Below are 18,677 nucleotides of genomic sequence, written 5' to 3'. Positions count from 1 at the left end.
GTTGAGTGCTACACGTGAGAAGCAACTTGGGTAACGGTTTGATTATACACATTCTTTTTGTAAACAAGAGTACATGGAATTTGAGGTGTGATGACCAACAATGTTCACTAGAACAGTGCATGACTTGTACCATGCGCAGTTTAGTACAAGTATATGACACATGCGCAGTTTAGTACAAGTATATGACACATGCGCAGTTCAGTATACAGGTAGAAGTTTATCCCACAAGTATTAACGCTTCCTGAGAAATAGCCTTGGTTTCTGAAGCCAGTTTCGTCATTACCACTCCATTGCACGAGTCCTCACAGGACAGGGATTGTGGTACCTCATCGCTGCATCATTTTTGGTGTAAACGGACTGAGAAGAGGACTTTATTGACATCGTCAGTATATTGTTTATCATCAAGATGAAGCGGCATTTAGAATGAGGATTTGTATTGTTGTTGGCTCTAGTCATCATAGACTGAGAAGAGAACTTTACTTGTTTGTAAGGGTCTCGTCAGGACATGAGATGAATGTACTAGAGCGGTATTTGTTTGTCCCTATGGTCCGTCATGAAATCTTATTGTAGGGGCTGAATTAAGGCGCAATTGATGCGCGTATACCAATTAAAACTGTTTGGTATGAAAATAAGTTGCAGATTCATTTGCACAAATGATTGGTCATGTGATTCAATTGTTGATGCTCTTTTAAGAAAATAAAATAAAAACAACAATAACATCCAATATCCATTTCGAGTTCGCATTTGCTCAGTTTTATTGTGTACAAATGTGTTCTTTTCTTTGATCAAGGTCCATTGTATAGTAAGGAATGTACGCACTATGGAACAATACGAGTTGATTAAAATGCCACGGGTTTTGATTGAATATTCAAAACGTGCGGCCCAAACTAAGGCTGAGCAAAGAGAAACTTTAAACTGGAGCATTAATATTACATATTGAATGACCTTTTTTCCCACGACAAGGGTGTGTCCTTCAAGTTCTTTATATCCTAGACCTGGTTATTGTAAATATTCATCTATAAACCCAGCCCTTATGCATGATAATTGTCATTGAAACTCGCCCAACATGAATAATTCCTGTTGGACTAGGCAATTATGGTCCCTTGGGATTCGTCTTGAGTTGCAGATAATTTTATGCGTTTGTACAATAAAACGCTCGTCAGAGCGATGCTCGAGCTTGAGGCAAAGATGCTCGAGCAAAAAACGTTGTGCGTTGCTTCCGATATATCCAAATAGCGAGAAGAAAACACTCAATGTTCTATTCTATCGGGTTTGCATTGTAGTTAGTCAATTTATCGATACATGTTAGAGAAGACGGAAGCTAAGAGTGACCGTATTTAACCTCTTAATTATGATCTTCTATGCAAACACATTAACGATTGTGATTTCCTCCGCTCTGTCGTCATGAATAAGTTTAAGAAACGATCATCCCACATGGACCACGGTGCTGGTATTACCTAGGTAGTTTAATTTTTTCGGGAAGGGAAGGTTGTATGGGGATGCGGAGGATCCTATATGGATTTTCCACTTCACTTTTCCAAGGCATCGATTTTCAGATCCTTCCTTGCTGGATATCCTGGTTTTACAAGGATCTGATGGAGATGGTTGACTCACGGAGTGCCTCTACATGGGTCTTCCACGATGTCTCGTCCCTTACAGAGTTTGCCATAAAGGACAAAATACAGATTATTGAATAGTGACAAATGACGTAAAATGGTACTTTTGTACAAACATTGTACATCCCACATGGACAAATGTGTTTGAAAGATAGAGAAGAGAGTCATCTGCATGGGGAGGAGGAGGGGGTCCATGGAGGATGAAATTATGAGACAAAACTTTGACTTCTAAAGTGAGACATTCTAGAGTTTCTCTATGAAAACACTTAGTATATATCCAAGATTCTTAACTAGTCTCTTAAGGGTCGGATCAAAAGTACCCCCTTTAAAGAATCAAAAAATAAAATTGTTTTGGTGTTAAAAAAATAAAATTGTTTTGGTATAAAAATAAAAAATAAAAAATGACAAAAAATAAAAATAAAAAATAAAAAATGAAATGAAAAATTGTTAGGGTTAGGGTTAGGGTTAGGGTTAGGGTTAGGGTTAGCGTGAAAATCGTTAGGGTTAGGGTTAGGGTTAGCGTTTTTAGAGTTAAGGTTAGGGTTAGGGTTAGGATTAACCCTAACCCTAACCTTAACTCTAAAAACGCTAACCCTAACCCTAACGATTTTCACGCTAACCCTAACCCTAACCCTAACCCTAACCCTAACCCTAACCCTAACCCTAACCCTAACAATTTTTCATTTCATTTTTTTATTTTTTACTTTTTATTTTTTATACCAAAACAATTTTATTTTTTTAACACCAAAACAATTTTATTTTTTGTTTCTTTAAAGGGGGTACTTTTGATCCGACCCTTAAGAGACTAGTTAAGAATCTTGGATATATACTAAGTGTTTTCATAGAGAAACTCTAGAATGTCTCACTTTAGAAGTCAAAGTTTCGTCTCATAATTTCATCCTCCATGGACCCCCTCCTCCTCCCCATGCAGATGACTCTCTTCTCTATCTTTCAAACACATTTGTCCATGTGGGATGTACAATGTTTGTACAAAAGTACCATTTTACGTCATTTGCCACCATTCAATAATCTGTATTTTGTCCTTTATGGCACTCTCTGTAAGGGACGAGACATCGTGGAAGACCCATGTAGAGGCACTCCGTGAGTCAACCATCTCCATCAGATCCTTGTAAAACCAGGATATCCAGCAAGGAAGGATCTGAAAATCGATGCCTTGGAAAAGTGAAGTGGAAAATCCACATAGGATCCTCCGCGTCCACATCCAACCTCCCCATCCCGAAAAACTAAACTACCTAGGTAATACCAGCACCGTGGTCCATGTGGGATGATCGTTTCTTAAACTTATTCATGACGACAGAGCGGAGGAAATCACAATCGTGAATGTGTTTGCATAGAAGATCATAATTAAGAGGTTAAATACGGTCACTCTTATCTTCCGTCTTCTCTAACATGTATCAATAAATTGACTAACTACAATACAAACCCGATGGAATAGAACATTGAGTGCTTTCTTCTCGCTATTTGGATATATCGGAAGCAACACTCAACGTTTTTTGCTCGAGCATCGCTCTGACGAGCGTTTTATTGTACAAACGCATAAAATTATCTGCAACTCAAGACGAATCCCAAGGGACCATAATTGCCTAGTCCAACAGGAATTATTCATGTTGAGCGAGTTTCAATAACAAATTATCATGCATAAGGGCTGGGTTTATAGATGAACATTTACAATAACCAGAGCAGTAGGATATAAAGAATTTGAAGGACACACCCGTGTCGTAGGAAAAAAGGTCATTCAATATGTAATATTAATGCTCCAGTTTAGAGTTTCTCTTTGCTCAGCCTTAGTTTGGGCCGCACGTTTTGAATATTCAACCAAAACCCGTTTCATTTTAATCAACTCGTATTGTTCCATAGTACGCATATTCTTTACTGTACAATGGACCGTAATAAAAGAAAAGAACACATTTGTACACAATAAGACTGAGCAAAGGCGAACTCGAAATGGATATTGGATGTTATTGTTGTTTTATTTGTTTTTCTTGAAAGAGCATCAACAATTGAATCACATGACCAATCATTTGCGCAAATGAATCTGCAACTTATTTTCACACCATATGTGGCGTAAATTAGCCCTTACAATAAGGTGTCATTACGGACCATAAGGACCATTAAATACCGCTCAAGTCCCATCAGCTCATGTCCTGACGAAACCATTACAAACAAGTAAGGTTCTCTTCTCAGTCTATGATGACTAGAGCCAACAACAGTACAAACCCTCATTCTAAATGCCGCTTCATCTCGATGTTAAACAGCATACTGACGAGGTCAATAAAGTCCTCTTCTCAGTCCGTTTACACCAAAAATGATTCAGCGATGAGGTACCACAATCCCTGTCCTGTGAGGACTCGTGCAATGGAGTGGTAATGACGAAACAGGCTTCAGAAACCAAGGCTATTTCTCAGGAAGCGTTAATACTTGTGGGATAAACTTCTACCTGTATACTGAACTGCGCATGTGTCATATACTTGTACTAAACTGCGCATGTGTTATATACTTGTACTAAACTGCGCATGTGTCATATACTTGTACTAAACTGCGCATGTGTTATATACTTGTACTAAACTGCGCATGTGTCATATACTTGTACTGAACTGCGCATGTGTCATATACTTGTACTAAACTGCGCATGTGTCATATACTTGTACTAAACTGCGCATGTGTCATATACTTGTACTAAACTGCGCATGTGTTATATACTTGTACTAAACTGCGCATGTGTCATATACTTGTACTGAACTGCGCATGTGTCATATACTTGTACTAAACTGCGCATGTGTCATATACTTGTACTAAACTGCGCATGTGTCATATACTTGTACTGAACTGCGCATGTGTCATATACTTGTACTAAACTGCGCATGTGTCATATACTTGTACTAAACTGCGCATGTGTCATATACTTGTACTAAACTGCGCATGTGTCATATACTTGTACTAAACTGCGCATGGTACAAGTCATGCACTGTTCTAATTAGTGAACATTGTTGGTCATCACACCTCAAATTCCATGTACTCGGCTACAAAAAGAATTTGTATAATCAAACCGTTACCCAAGTTGATTCTCACGTGTAGCACTCAACATTCTTTTTGTAAAGACCGTATTATTCAGGAAGCAAGTGTTTGAATAATCATGAGGTGAGAGATACCGGCGATGAAGGAAAAATAGAGAGCTCGTTTTAACAGATCTCAAATTACAGAAAGAACGAAAGAACGAAAGTTTCTTCCAGAAATGTAGAGAGTAAAGTTTTTGTTACGTTGGGAGAAAAAGCAACCTTTCTTTTTCAAGTAATGTAAACTTGAGTGCTGCAAAACGGTTGAGATGCGCGCACGTGTCGCTAACTCCATCAAATTCTTTGAGAAGATCGTTATTTCTTGCATATTAACTTATTCTTTCAAAAAACAAACAAACTTTCGTCACTTAACATATGCCCTCCCAAAACCACGAGAATCATCAGTGTATGCTCAGATTTCATTTCTGTATTGAAACTATACCCTTATCCAATTATAAGGAATAAAATACAAATAGTAAAATCCCAACTGTAAAATATAATTTACAAAGGAAAGATTTACTTCCCAATGTATGCTGACTAGAGTCAACACAAGCACAAGCCCTCATCTAATTTAACTGCTCCATCTCGATGCCAAACAGCGTACTGACGAGGTCAATAACGTCCTCTTATCAGTCCGTTTACACCAAAAATGATTCAGCGATGAGGTACCACAAACCCTGTCCGGTGAGGACTCGTGCAATGGAGTGGTAATGCCGAAACTGGCTTCAGAAACCAAGGCTATTTCTCAGGAAGCGTTAATACTTGTGGGATAAACTTCTACCTGTATACTAAACTGCGCATGTGTCATATACTTGTACTAAACTGCGCATGTGTCATATACTTGTACTAAACTGCGCATGTCTCATACAATTGTACTAAACTGCGCATGTCTCATACAATTGTACTAAACTGCGCATGTGTCATATACTTGTACTAAACTGCGCATGTGTCATATACTTGTACTAAACTGCGCATGTGTCATATACTTGTACTAAACTGCGCATGGTACAAGTCATGCACTGTTCTAATAAGCCTGAAGCGAGATGACGTTTTACCCCCGTCTCTAGACCATGATCCTTTTCACATTGCTTTTGTTCTTTGATCATGACTATTGTTCCTGAATTCTCTAAGGAATCAAAAATTTGAATATGAAAGAATTTTAAAAACTATCATGGTATATAGTCGGGGGTAAAACGTCATCTCGCTTCAGGCTTATTAGTGAACATTGTTGGTTATCATACCTCAAATTCCATGTACTCTTGGTTACAAAAAGAATGTGTATAATCAAACCGTTACCCAAGTTGATTCTCACGTGTAGCACTCAACATTCTTTTTGTAAAGACCGCATTATTCAGGAAGCAAGTGTGACTCTGAATAATCGTGAGGTGAGAGATACCGGCGAAGAAGGAAAAATAGAGAGATCGCTTCAACATATCTTAAATTACAGAAAGAACGAAAGAGCGAAAGTTTCTTCCAGAAATGTAGAGAGTAAAATTTTTGTTACGTTGGGAGAAAAAGCAACCTTTCTTTTTCAAGTAATGTGAACTTGAGTGTTGCAAAACGGTTGAGATGCGCGCACGTGGCGCTATCTCCATCAAATTCTTTGAGAAGATCGTTATTTCTTGCATATTAATTTGTTCTTTAAAAAAAAAAAAAAACTTTCGTCACTTAACATATGCCCTCCCAAAACCACGAGAATCATCAGTGTATGCTCAGATTTCATCTCTGTATTGAAACTATACCCTTATCAAATTATAAGGAATAAAATACAAATAGAGTGCTCACACTAAATCCGTGAAACAAATACTAATTTTTAGCACTAAATAGTGATAATTAAACAATAGAAAACAAAGGATTCTGTATGAAATAGTACTAATTAGTACTATTTAATGTTCATGGTTTTAGTGCGTGCACTCTAGTAAAATCCCAACTATAAAATAAATTTAACAAATTAAAGATTTACTTCCCAATGTATGCTGACTACAGTCAACACAAGCACAAACCCTAATCTTATTTAACCGCTCCATCTCGATGCCAAACAGCGTACTGACGAGGTCAATAAAGTCCTCTTCTCAGTCCGTTCACACCAACAATGATGCAGCGATGAGGTACCACAATCCCTGTCCTGTGAGGACTCGTGCAATGGAGTGGTAATGACGAAACTGGCTTCAGAAAACAAGGCTTTTGGTATGTCCTTGTATGTAGATTATTGTCCGTCTGAAGTGAATCGCGCCATGTTCTATTCGATTTTCGTATGCATAATCCTCGGGATCTTTGGTGAATAAGCCCCCATGGCGACCCCAAAACGGCTGTATATTAAGCACAGTTGTAAGCAGCCGCGCGCGGCGGGCAGTAGTAGATCAAAAAATACATCCCTTAATATTTAAATAAACCTGTCTACAGAAACTTCCCACTGTTGGAGACAAAACGTAAGCAGATGTATCTCTTATCTATGGTCACAGCGCATAGATAGGATATACCATATCGTTTCCAACTAGATACAAAAGAATAACACTTCTTAGAGCATCAGCGCGTAGATATGGGAATCATGTGTTGAATAATCCGCACCAACCAGAACCGCTTTAGAAATCATTTGTTTTGGGTAGGATTTGCCAAAAGTCAAAAAAATATAACACTTGTGTTTGAGAGCTTTTCTTTATTTTGTCTTGGCTTGTGGCTGGCTTATAAATTCGGTATTTTGAAGAAACGAGAAAAAGAAGACGCGGTTATCAGTGATTTTGGAGCTACGTCTCCACTTTCGGACCGCTCACTCCATTGCCATTTGCTCCGACCTTGTCTGGAATCGGGATTTCTCTGTTCCTCTTATTCCACAGATGTTTTATATACAAGTGGGAAATTGTCTTTGAATCCCTATAGCATCAACAATCGTTGGTATTGATTGGCTAATGCATTATTCATAGCTGTGTTATAGCCAGCCAGCCAGGTTTGTCAATCTTTTCTGTACGTACTTACATAGCTTACGGGCAGCTGGTCCGAAAAGGGTTTTCCTCTTCCTCTCTCTATAGCGTCTGTTGGTTATTTGGTAAAGACTAGTTATGGTTATATTAATCTTACAATCAGGAATTCAACATCGATGGTCGGTAAGCCATCGGCAACAAATCTAAGTAAATAATCACCACTCACCCAACAGTTGAAGCGAGACGAACAAGCAGAATATTCAGATTCACTCGACAGTTTCAAAATAATGGCCGACAATTTGAGCTGGAAGCGAATAAAAAGAGTATTATTATTACCTTGGAGTCGTCGTAAGCCGTTAAAGAAAATAGAATAAAAATATATTCGCATGGTTTCTTTGCGTTTCTTCACCTCTTAAACTGTTGTTCGTCCTTTATGCTATTCTTCTTTTCTATTCAATACAACAAATGTGTATAAAAACGTAAACATACCTTGTTTGAAGGTTTTTGGAGTTCTTTCTTGTGTCCGTGGTAAACAGGAGCAACTGATGTCCTCTCCTAAAAGACTGCCTGTTAAATAGCATACCTTATCTGACTCGGTCAAAGTGATTGGGTTAGTAATTTGATCATACTCGTTTTCATCTCATTGGCTGTAAGCTTCTGATTGACAAGCTGATAACAATAATTGTAGTTATTTTGTTTACGAGACAGTTTAATGATCGAATAGAAATTAAACCGTTATCGCACTGCAAGTGACAATGATAGTGAAAAGCAAAATATAAAGAATCTTTGGCCATCGCTAACTTCGGTTCTTGTGCATTAATATTTGCCATTATCTATCCGAGTTTCTTTTCATTTTTCATTTTTAATAAACTAATATAAAAATGTAAGAAGAAATGACTTCTTCATGTCGTCTCTTCCTCCCTTCGCCTCACCCTTCCACCGTCCTGCCACCCCACTCCTTGCTCCCCACAAACTCTCCACAGTTAATAACTTTGCTATTTACACTTTTCTACCTAATATTGCAATTCCTGTTCAGTCGTGCCCCAGACAATAATTCATGAATTGGTTTCCTTTATGCCTACTCGTTGCACTCAAATGCTTTTTGGAATATCTGCTGTGGTCCCTCTATGTAAGATTGTGCTATTTTCGTGCCACGGTACCGAGAGAGTCTTGTTGTTTACGATTTCAGTGTATTTTAGGAGCTGGTGTATTCGATATTGAAGATACGTAATGCTTTAATTTTTGTGTTAAAAGCTAGCTAAATTCCTAATCTTTGAGTATCTTGACATCAGTTTTCGGCCCTTTAGATACAGCGTTGTTTCAAAGCGAGTTTTAATTCAATATTTTGGTTTACAAGTAATATATACAGCATGAGTGGCCGTGTTGTATCCGATATACAAACTCTCGGCTACGCCTCGAGTTTGTATATCGGATACAACACGGACACGAATACTGTAGATTACTTATCAAACGTCTAGGTTAGTTCTTTTGTGTTTCGCTAAAATTTTCAAGATAAAAGTGAATCTGGCCAAGGAAATCCATCTTAAAGTTTATGCAAATGAACAGGATTCTGTATCTGATTTACAAAACTCTTCACGGTCGTGATTTCTGTTGTGTTTTCCTCATGAATTATTAATGAGTTTAATGATTCTTTTTTCTAACTTAGGTTTTTGTTCGGAATGATTTGTGGAAAACTTTGCTTTGTAACTGGTGCCCCAGAATTTTTTTTCCGTGATGCTTTCCTTTATTCATCCCTATTTCGTACTGTGTGGTTTCCTACAGCTAAAGAGTGGTCCCACTTGCTTTTGTCGGGAAAAGTTGCACAACTGTGAACTCACTACCTGAGAAACCGTTAGCATTATTAGTAGAGGATTTTCTTGACCATCAAAAACATTGGCAACCAAAGACTGCATGTGGCTACTGCTACCTTCTATAACAATATGGATATGTGAATAGTGATAATATTAATGATAATAATAATTATAATAATAATAACAATAATAATAATAATAACAATAATAATAATAATAACAATAATAATAATAACAATAATAATAATAATTCTTTATTAAATGATAACATACATATCATAATTTACAATTGAATATAGATATAAATATAAATATAAAGTTAAAACTGTACCGATAATATTACCTAAAATAGAACCCAATCCCTGAACAGTGCAACTTCGACGACGAGATCTGAGAATACATATCGCAGCCGGTTCAGTGATGAGGAGATTTATAGAGCGACGATCTTAACGAAGAAAAATCGGAATTTGCGCTATAGGAAGACCGAGTTCAACGCAGATATGCGTCTAGTTATAGTTATTTTTCCCAGGAACTAAAATAATATATATATTTAGGCACTGCCTAAAAGCGGAGCTCCCGAAACGGAAGTCACAGGGAGAACAATTTGAATGAAACTGAAAGGTAAAAATAAGATCGGGGAAAAAATCTTCAATTATTTTTTATTCGAGATGAAGATAATTTCTCCCATAATAAAAACCATGCAGTGAAATCGAATCGAAATGCACTACATTGTTTTTTTGTTTTTGTTTTTTGCGCGAGTATACTCTCCCACTTAGGAATTTTGTACACAACTCACCACCACCCCCAGGGGCTAGTTTTGTTCTTGGAAGATTCTTCGACAAAGTTTTCCAAGGCCGACAGTTTTAGGCTTTGAATCTCTTTTACTTAAAAAAAACGAAAGATAACTACAGATAATCCAATACAATATCAAGTTTAATGAAATTTACCTCGGATGTCTTTCATTGAAATCGAAAATCTGGAGATTTAGGACAAATCAAGACCAAAAAACAGACTTGAAAACTGGTTAAGGTGAGCAGAAAATAAGCTTACTTAATTACGTCTTTTACAGAACGAGACGAAGTTTACATTCAATTAAACTTGAAAGGAACAACTAAGACAAAATAGAAAATAATGCGAAAGGCAATGCAAAATACAAAATGATGACTTTCTTGTCAGTAAATTGGCGTTTGTAAATTTTTTTGAATATTTTTTAGCTTTTTAAAGTGAAAGTCTAGGTCTTTATACAATAACATCTCTCAACAACACAAATTTAAGCTCATTTTTATAATCATACTTGCTCGAACAGCTTAATGAACAGTTGAATATTTGGTGTAAATTTATATTTCATTCAATGATTAAATAAATTATCTGTAGAAAGATATAAAATTATTGAATGAAAGTCTTCTTTGTTTTGCCGATGTGACCCCGCGATAGGAGGCGAACAAAGCTGCATTTTTCTTGAACGAAAAACATACGAGAGTTGGTTAAAAACAACCGAATTGTTAAAGGTTTACAAAGCTAAATAAAGGACGAATATTTGTTGTCGTAATATGCTCTCCGTGTTATATTTCCTCCAGCATTAAAATAAATCAAGCTTATCTATAGAAATATAAAAAGTTTTGAGAGAAAGTCTTTGATTTGTCGATTCGTCGAGAAAAATGCTTGTCAAAAAAAATAATAATATACGATTGTTTGCTAAAAAACACACACCTGAATTCTTGAAGAACACTTCTCGATCCATCTTTGACTACATGAAAGTTTTTTTGAATTGTTTTTGGTCTATAACTTGTCCTAAAGCGATTTTTTTTTTGTGCATTTGAGAGCCGCATTTGTGAGTAGTTTTGCTTTGACATCAAGCGGGATTCCTGTGTTGTGTACACGGACGGAAGTGACGTCAGCCAAGCCATGAAAAATCAACTCGATGGTTTACCATTTTTTCTTAAGTATGGTGCTCCGCTCGCGCGGGAATTGCTGAATTGGAAGGCAAACTTCTTTTTCCAATAAATCAGATGTGACACTAGCGTGATAACGGTGAATTGCACTCCCCGCTCGCCATATATTTTTCTAAAATTTGAATTATCTGGAGACGTTAATGAATGAATAGAACTGATTTAAGTATTAAACCATGATCACAGTTCAAGTGACAATAATAACGCAATCATAATATAACTTTCCACAATTTAATACTAACTTTGTTTGAAGATGAGGAAATGGTTTCAGAGGCCATTCTTGGTGAACAAATAAAAATAAACAAAGGAAAGAAAAGAAAAGAAGATATGGCTTATTCATACCATGTTTCTCCCTCTTTTCATCTCGCTGCTACCCTTCCACCGTCCTGCCACTCAAGCCGTTCCTTCCCGCTCGCCATATAGTTTTCTAAATTACAAGGTGTTTTCTCATAAGTGAAAGTAAAATGAAACTACTCATGAAAATAAAAATATTACCGAAAGCTGACCTTTGATAGTTTCAAGCTAGTGGGTAGGCATTTTGGTCCTGAGAAGTTAATTTGGTTAATATATTCAAGTAGATTGTGGTCGTATATTCATCGCAATTCCACTATTTATTTATTTAAAAAAAAAATCAGGCCAGGTCACAAAGCCGGAAAGTCAACTGAGGTCCGTGAAGCAGGGGGTTTATGGGTGTTGATTAGGAACTATAAAGGAAATACCCCATGATACAACAGATTTGATGATAGAAGCTTTAATGCTATTCAATAAGTCGTTATTACAATGCTCATGAGAGGTATAATGCTAATATTGGATTTAAGGTATTGACTTTATTCAATCAATTGATTTTGATTTGAATCAAACTACATTTAACATTACATTTTGACTTTTCTAACGACTGATTGCAGTGTAATGGTTTAAGCAGGAGTGCAACATCTGCCAGCAAAATACCAGCAAGACCTTGTATATCCGTATCCACCTGGACAGGAGTTGCGACCAAACCAGTAGATACCGCCTGTACTACCACATTTGCAAGGTGCGCCGTCTGACGATATAATGATAAAAACATGATATGGTGATGATAATAATAATAATAATAATAATAATAATAATAATAATAATGATAATAATAATGATAATAATAATAATGATGATAATAATAATAATAATAATAATAATAATGATAATAATAATAATGATAATAATAATAATAATAATAATAATGATAATAATAATAATAATAATAATTTTTTTTTCATAATAAAATTTTAATAACAATAATGTAATAATAATAATAAGTTTGTAAATCATTAAAATAATAATAATAATAATAAAAGAATATTTACATTATGTACTTAGTGAAAATTTAAAGAGAAAAAGTTACTATTTACAAAAAACTAGAAAAAAAACAAAATGAAAAACAAGCATTATAAAAAAGTCTAAAATTATCTAATATCGGCAAGGTTAGTATTAATGCTAAAGTCCAATAGAAAGTCACTTTCGTTGTTCTTATAAAAAGGAGTGCGGGAGCCTCTAATGCATGTAATTACAGCTTTCAAAATCTCAAACGACAACTTTGTTCTAATATATGTTATTGTGTCAGAATAGCTTTGTCCAGTTTTGTTCGCCAGTTTATCCGCTAGAGTTTTTAGGAAAATTTGGCTTTCCTTGCAAGCTCCATGTGATATCAATAACTGTGATATTGACATTGAGACTGTAGAAGGAGCAATTCGCTAGGACTTTTATAATAATAATAATAATAATAATAATAATGATAATAATAATAATAATAATAATAATAATAATAATGATAATAATAATAATAATAATAATGATAATAATAATAATAATAATAATAATGATAATAATAATAATAATAATGATAATAATAATGATAATAATAATATATAATCTAATAATAATGCTAATATATTATCTCTAATAATCTCCTCTCCTTATCCTGTGCTAATAATCTCATCCCCTAATGTATCTCCTACGAAATCCTCTAATCCTATTCTGCTTCCTAATCTCTATCTCCTATGCTGCTAATCTCTAATCCTATAATATAAATATAAATAATAATGATAATAATAATAATAATAATGATAATAGTGATGATAATAATGCACTATTAAGATCGGCCCTCATATGTCTGAGAGGGTCGAGGACAAGAAGACGAGCTCCATGTAATATCAATAACTGTGATATTGACATTGAGACTGTAGAAGGAGCAATTCGCTAGGACTTTTATAACATTTTTATATGTTTTAGATCTCCGTATAGACTGTCTCGCCCTTTTTTTAAGGATATATATATATTTTCTTTCTTTTCTCTATATAAAATTTCTATAATATTATTATATATTTTGTATTTTTATAAGATTTGAATTTAGCTTTTTATTAGATCAAGCCTATTTCTAACAATTCTAGACAACTATTAGATTATTATTAGTTTTTTTGGTGAATACATCAGCCAACTTTTGATTATCGTCTAGGTATTAGGTGTATATTAAATTAAAATTATTAGCTATTATTAAGAGTTAGGATTAATATTAAGATTATTACAAGGATTATCATTGATATTATTTTTAAGTACTATTTCGATTTTCATTAGGACTATCATCAATTAATATCATTTTCAAACGCTTATGTTTCCAGGCAATAACGTTGGCTTGCTATTTATAGTTCATCAATAAAGTATGATAATAATAATGATAATAATATAATAATAATTTTCTATTTCAGATTCAGTCACCAAAAACTAAACGTCCAAAATGGAAAAATTCGGAATCCCTCATGTTATCACAGTGATATTATATTACTTACCACGCTTAGACAGTTCCGCTGGAGACAGTTCCGCTGGAACTGCTAGTGAAGCTACAAACAATGAAGCAACGGCAACCAGGAAAAGGAATCGTTGAGCAGACATGATGGCTTCGATTTAATTCGATCTTGAAGAGAGAAAAAATACACTAAAGAGCTTATTCCGAATATATGGCACTGCAGAGAACTTTGCTATATAGAACTAAAACACTGGTAATATCTCATTTTGAAGCAGCAAAGTCTATCTGAGAATTTTAAGGTGTTTCCTTCTGTTTTCAAACTTCCACATCTCAATTTTTGATTTTACAATAACTTACAAATTTCTCGCGCGCTGATTGGTTATTTTTTATCATCAATAAGAGGACAGACAGATAAAGCTGACGTCAACGAGCGCGCGCTCTTTCCGTTGGTTGTTTTGATCACTAAAAATGAGAAGTTTTTATCGTTTTTGTTATTGTAAAAAACAAATAGACATCAGTTTTGTATGTGTCTGTCCTCTTATTGACAATAAATTTCGTCATCACATTGTCAAAATAGTATGCGGATCCACTCGGATGACGCAATTTATCGTCAATAAGAGGACAGACACATACAAAACTTATGTCTATTTGTTAAATGGCCGTTTAACTTATTTCTTGTTTTCTGTCAATGAACTGTTATAAAAATTAATACAAAACATTTTAGTTAGATTGAAATATTAGAAAAATCAATTTTGAAGAAATTCACGGGAATAGTTCAGTAAAATCACCATTGTACTATCGAATGTGGCGAATTGAGCAATAGTTTAAAAAAATAGAATAAAAATATATTCGCATGGTTTCTTTGCGTTTCTTCACCTCTTCAACTGTTGTTCGTCCTTTATGCTTTCCTTCTTTTCTATTCAATACAACAAATGTGTACAAAAACGTAAACATACCTTGTTTGAAGGTTTTTGGAGTTCTTTCTTGTGTCCGTGGTAAACAGGAGCAACTGATGTCCTCTCCTAAAAGACTGCCTGTTAAATAGCATACCTTATCTGACTCGGTCAAAGTGATTGGGTTAGTAATTTGATCATACTCGTTTTCATCTCATTGGCTGTAAGCTTCTGATTGACAAGCTGACAGTTTTAATGATTGAATAGAAATTAAACCGTTATCGCACTGCAAGTTACAATGATAGTGAAAAGCAAAATATAAAGAATCTTTGGCCATCGCTAACTTCGGTTCTTGTGCATTAACATTTGCCATTATCTATCCGAGTTTCTTTTCATTTTTCATTTTTAATAAACCAATATAAAAATGAAAGAAGAAATGACTTCTTCATGTCGTCGCTTCCTCCCTTCGTCTCACCCTTCCACCGTCTTGCTACCCCACTGCCTGCTCCCCGTTGGTCTTACATTATTCTAAAATTTGAATTATCTAGAGATGTAATGAATCAATAGAAATTAAACAATTATCGCACCGCAGGCAAGTGACAATGACATGAATTTAAGGCACAATATAATCATTCTTTGGTCATTTTGTTTTTTACTACATTTCCAACTCTCCACAATTAATAACTTTGCTATAAGATAAATAAATGATATCAGCTGCCATTTCTTGGTAAAGAAAGAAATAAATAAATGAAAGAAACGATATGACTTATTTATGCCGTTCTTTCTTTCCTTCGTCTCGACCTTCCACCCTTCCTTTGTCCTGCCATCGAACCCTTCCTCCCCGCACGCGATATATTTTTCTAAATTATCTAACGTTTCTCTTAAGTGAAAGTAAGATGAAATTACTCATGGCATCAAAAACATCACTGAAAGCTACTGTTTGATAGTTATATGTTTGTAGGCCCTTTAGTACTCAGAAGTGATTTTATGCTAATCACTTCAGTTAGATTGTTATCGTATAATCGAAATTTCAGTCGAAATGTTTCTGAAAATCAGACCAGGTCACAAAGCCGGAAAGGAAACTGAGGTCCGTGAACGAGTGCTTACGGGTGTAAGCGAGAGCAATGAAGAAATACTTATTTTTTTGTCGTATATTATTTTTACTCATTGTCACTTGCCTGCGGTGCGATAATTGTTTAATTTCTATTGATTCATTACATCTCTAGATAATTCAAATTTTAGAATAATGTAGAAGTGTAGAAGATACCACAGTAGGCTCGCCGAACTAATTGCCAACAAGAAAGGAGAAGATTATGCCACCACTGTATCCTGAATACGAGCAAAGGTTTCTTTCTCCCTTTTGAGATCGGCTCTTCTATGCCTTAGGGGCTCAAGAACCACCAGAAGATTATTTAGGAACATAAAGGACATAGACTTGGACGTTGAGACTGCAAATGCAGCAATTAACTAAATACTTAACATATATATATATAAATGTTTGCCATTATTACTATTTTTTTTAACATATATTATTAGGATTAATTTTTACTAAATAGATTTTATGGTTATATATTAGTAGATATATTTTTATTATAGTATATTTTATTATGGTTTTTCTTTTTCTTTTTTCTTTTATATTATTATTATTATGGATAGATATATTTTTCATTGTAGGATTTATGAAGAGATAATTTATACGTCGTAAATATCTAATTTAAATTATTATTATTATTTAAATAAAATTTATTAAAAAAAATTTATTATTATTATTATTATTATTATTATTATTATTATTATTATTATAGTATTATTTGCAGGGGGAAAATAGAAAAACCTTATCGAAACGTCTAAAAACCAGCTAGAAAGGGTCTACATAATAACAAAGGAGGGTTATTCAAGTGTGGAGGTTTACTAACGAGGTTTTCAATATTTTCTAGCCCCATAAATCTATCAATACTAAAAGAAAATTGATTAGGCTGTGTGCCTGGGTAGTAAGGAGCGTGTTCATTAACAACAGGTCTTTGATTAGGAACTATAACGGAAATATTTCGATTCATAATACGAAAGAATTAAAGATAGAAGCTTTAGTGAATTTCAATAAGTCGTTATTACAATGCTTAGAGGAGCATATAGAAATGTTGTCTGCGCAAGCGTCAAATTTTGGCTTGTAAACGTCTTGGCCGCCATCTTGCTTCTATTTTGAGCCATTGAAGAAGATTCTTTGACATTCTACATCTCTCCTAAAGATATTTGAGAAAGGCCATCCAAAAAATACGACAGTCTATCTGCATCTGTATTGCTGTGGATGGTTATTTTCAATATGAGGCTCGTAGATCACAAGATATTTGGAGTCAAATTCAGTCGAAAAAAGGAAAATGTTGCGAAACCGCTGAAATTCTTTCAACCTTGATGCTCATCAAAGATAATTTGAAGGGATGCCTACCAGTCAAGGCTAGTAGTAAGATTTTGAAGTTTACATTCTGTAAAAGTACACTTCTCTGCATGTGTCGACGTATAAATAAATTATTTTGCAATGTTTGGTAGGACAATTTCCATGTGTTATTTACACTTTTCTGTACCGGCATCTCGAAATCACGGAACCACCGGAACCAACGGAACCACTTGAAAAACCCCTGATCTTTAAGATAAACGCATGAGAAATATTTCGTTTTTAATTTCCTTCTCTTATTCAATTCCGTGGTCCCATCAATCGCAAAATCAAGACGAAACAAAAAAAACAAGACGAAACAACTCGATTGTTTTTACCCACTAATCCTGATCGCTAAGAGATTAGATTGCTGGACTTCTACTGCTGAAATGGAAGTCAGATATTAAAACCATTCTGAAGCTCATAAAATTACTTGTAACTGGAAAAAAGGTCAAACCAAGCTTGTCTTCGTTCAATTTTTTAAGTTCGAGTCAATGGGCGCCATTTTGAAACACAGGAAACCCAATACCAGGTGGGGTTGGACACAGCGCACGAAGCATCAAGGGGCAAAATAAGAAGCTCTCGAAGATGGTGCATCGGAGTTTTCAAAGCGAAAAAAAGTTGTTAAACTTTAGAAGAATCTAAGGCGTAGGCATGGCTTCAATCTCTTTATATTTTTAATGTATTTTAGAAACAAGGCGTTAACTCTACAAATGTGAAATGGATTCATAATTAAATTTCGCGTCGTTGTTTCTTGTGAATGTTTTCCGAGATGTTTTGGTCGAGTACAGTTTTATTTCGGTGTTTTCAAGACAAGCTATATATTTCTCATGCGTTTATCTTAAAGATCAGGGGTTTTTCAAGTGGTCCCGTTGGTTCCGGTGGTTCCGTGATTTCGAGATGCCGCTTTTCTACCTAATATTGCAATTCCTGTTCAGTCGTGCCCCAGACAATAATTCATGAATTGGTTTCCTTTATGCCTACTCGTTGCACTCAAATGCTTTTTGGAATATCTGCTGTGGTCCCTCTATGTAAGATTGTGCTATTTTCGTGCCACGGTACCGAGAGAGTCTTGTTGTTTACGATTTCAGTGTATTTTAGGAGCTAGTGTATTCGATATTAAAGACACGAAATGCTTTAAATTTTGTGTTAAAAGCTAGCTTAATTCCTAATCTTTGGGTATCTTGACATCAGTTTTCGGCCAATGAG

At 34.9% G+C, this 18,677-nt stretch overlaps 1 protein-coding gene and 1 long non-coding RNA gene across 2 annotated transcripts; both read right to left on the bottom strand.

The window, feature by feature from the left end:
• Window positions 1-6,203: 6,203 nt before the first annotated feature.
• Window positions 6,204-8,237, bottom strand: LOC116296269 (uncharacterized). The gene is made up of 3 exons (XR_004197111.2): window positions 8,098-8,237; window positions 7,835-7,912; window positions 6,204-7,719 (listed from the first exon to the last, which is right to left on the bottom strand). It is a non-coding gene; the product is annotated as an uncharacterized LOC116296269 (long non-coding RNA).
• A 3,866-nt stretch (window positions 8,238-12,103) lies between these two features.
• On the bottom strand, window positions 12,104-15,256 carry LOC116296271 (toxin Bcg III 31.16-like). Its single transcript, XM_089036264.1, has 3 exons — window positions 15,104-15,256; window positions 14,191-14,315; window positions 12,104-12,410 (listed from the first exon to the last, which is right to left on the bottom strand). The coding sequence occupies exons 2-3, from the start codon at window positions 14,291-14,293 to the stop codon at window positions 12,283-12,285; spliced, it is 231 nt and encodes a 76-aa protein (XP_088892390.1). The 5' UTR covers window positions 14,294-14,315; window positions 15,104-15,256; the 3' UTR covers window positions 12,104-12,282.
• Between the last annotated feature and the right edge of the window lie 3,421 nt (window positions 15,257-18,677).

The sequence above is a fragment of the Actinia tenebrosa genome, unplaced genomic scaffold (genome assembly GCF_029948245.1).
Source record: "Actinia tenebrosa isolate PJP-AT-01 unplaced genomic scaffold, QUT_ActTen_1.0 PGA_scaffold4__44_contigs__length_22323623, whole genome shotgun sequence".
In the NCBI taxonomy this organism is placed as follows: domain Eukaryota; kingdom Metazoa; phylum Cnidaria; class Anthozoa; order Actiniaria; family Actiniidae; genus Actinia; species Actinia tenebrosa.
Note: the sequence above shows the minus strand (reverse complement) of the source record. Positions and strands in the feature narration are given on the sequence as shown.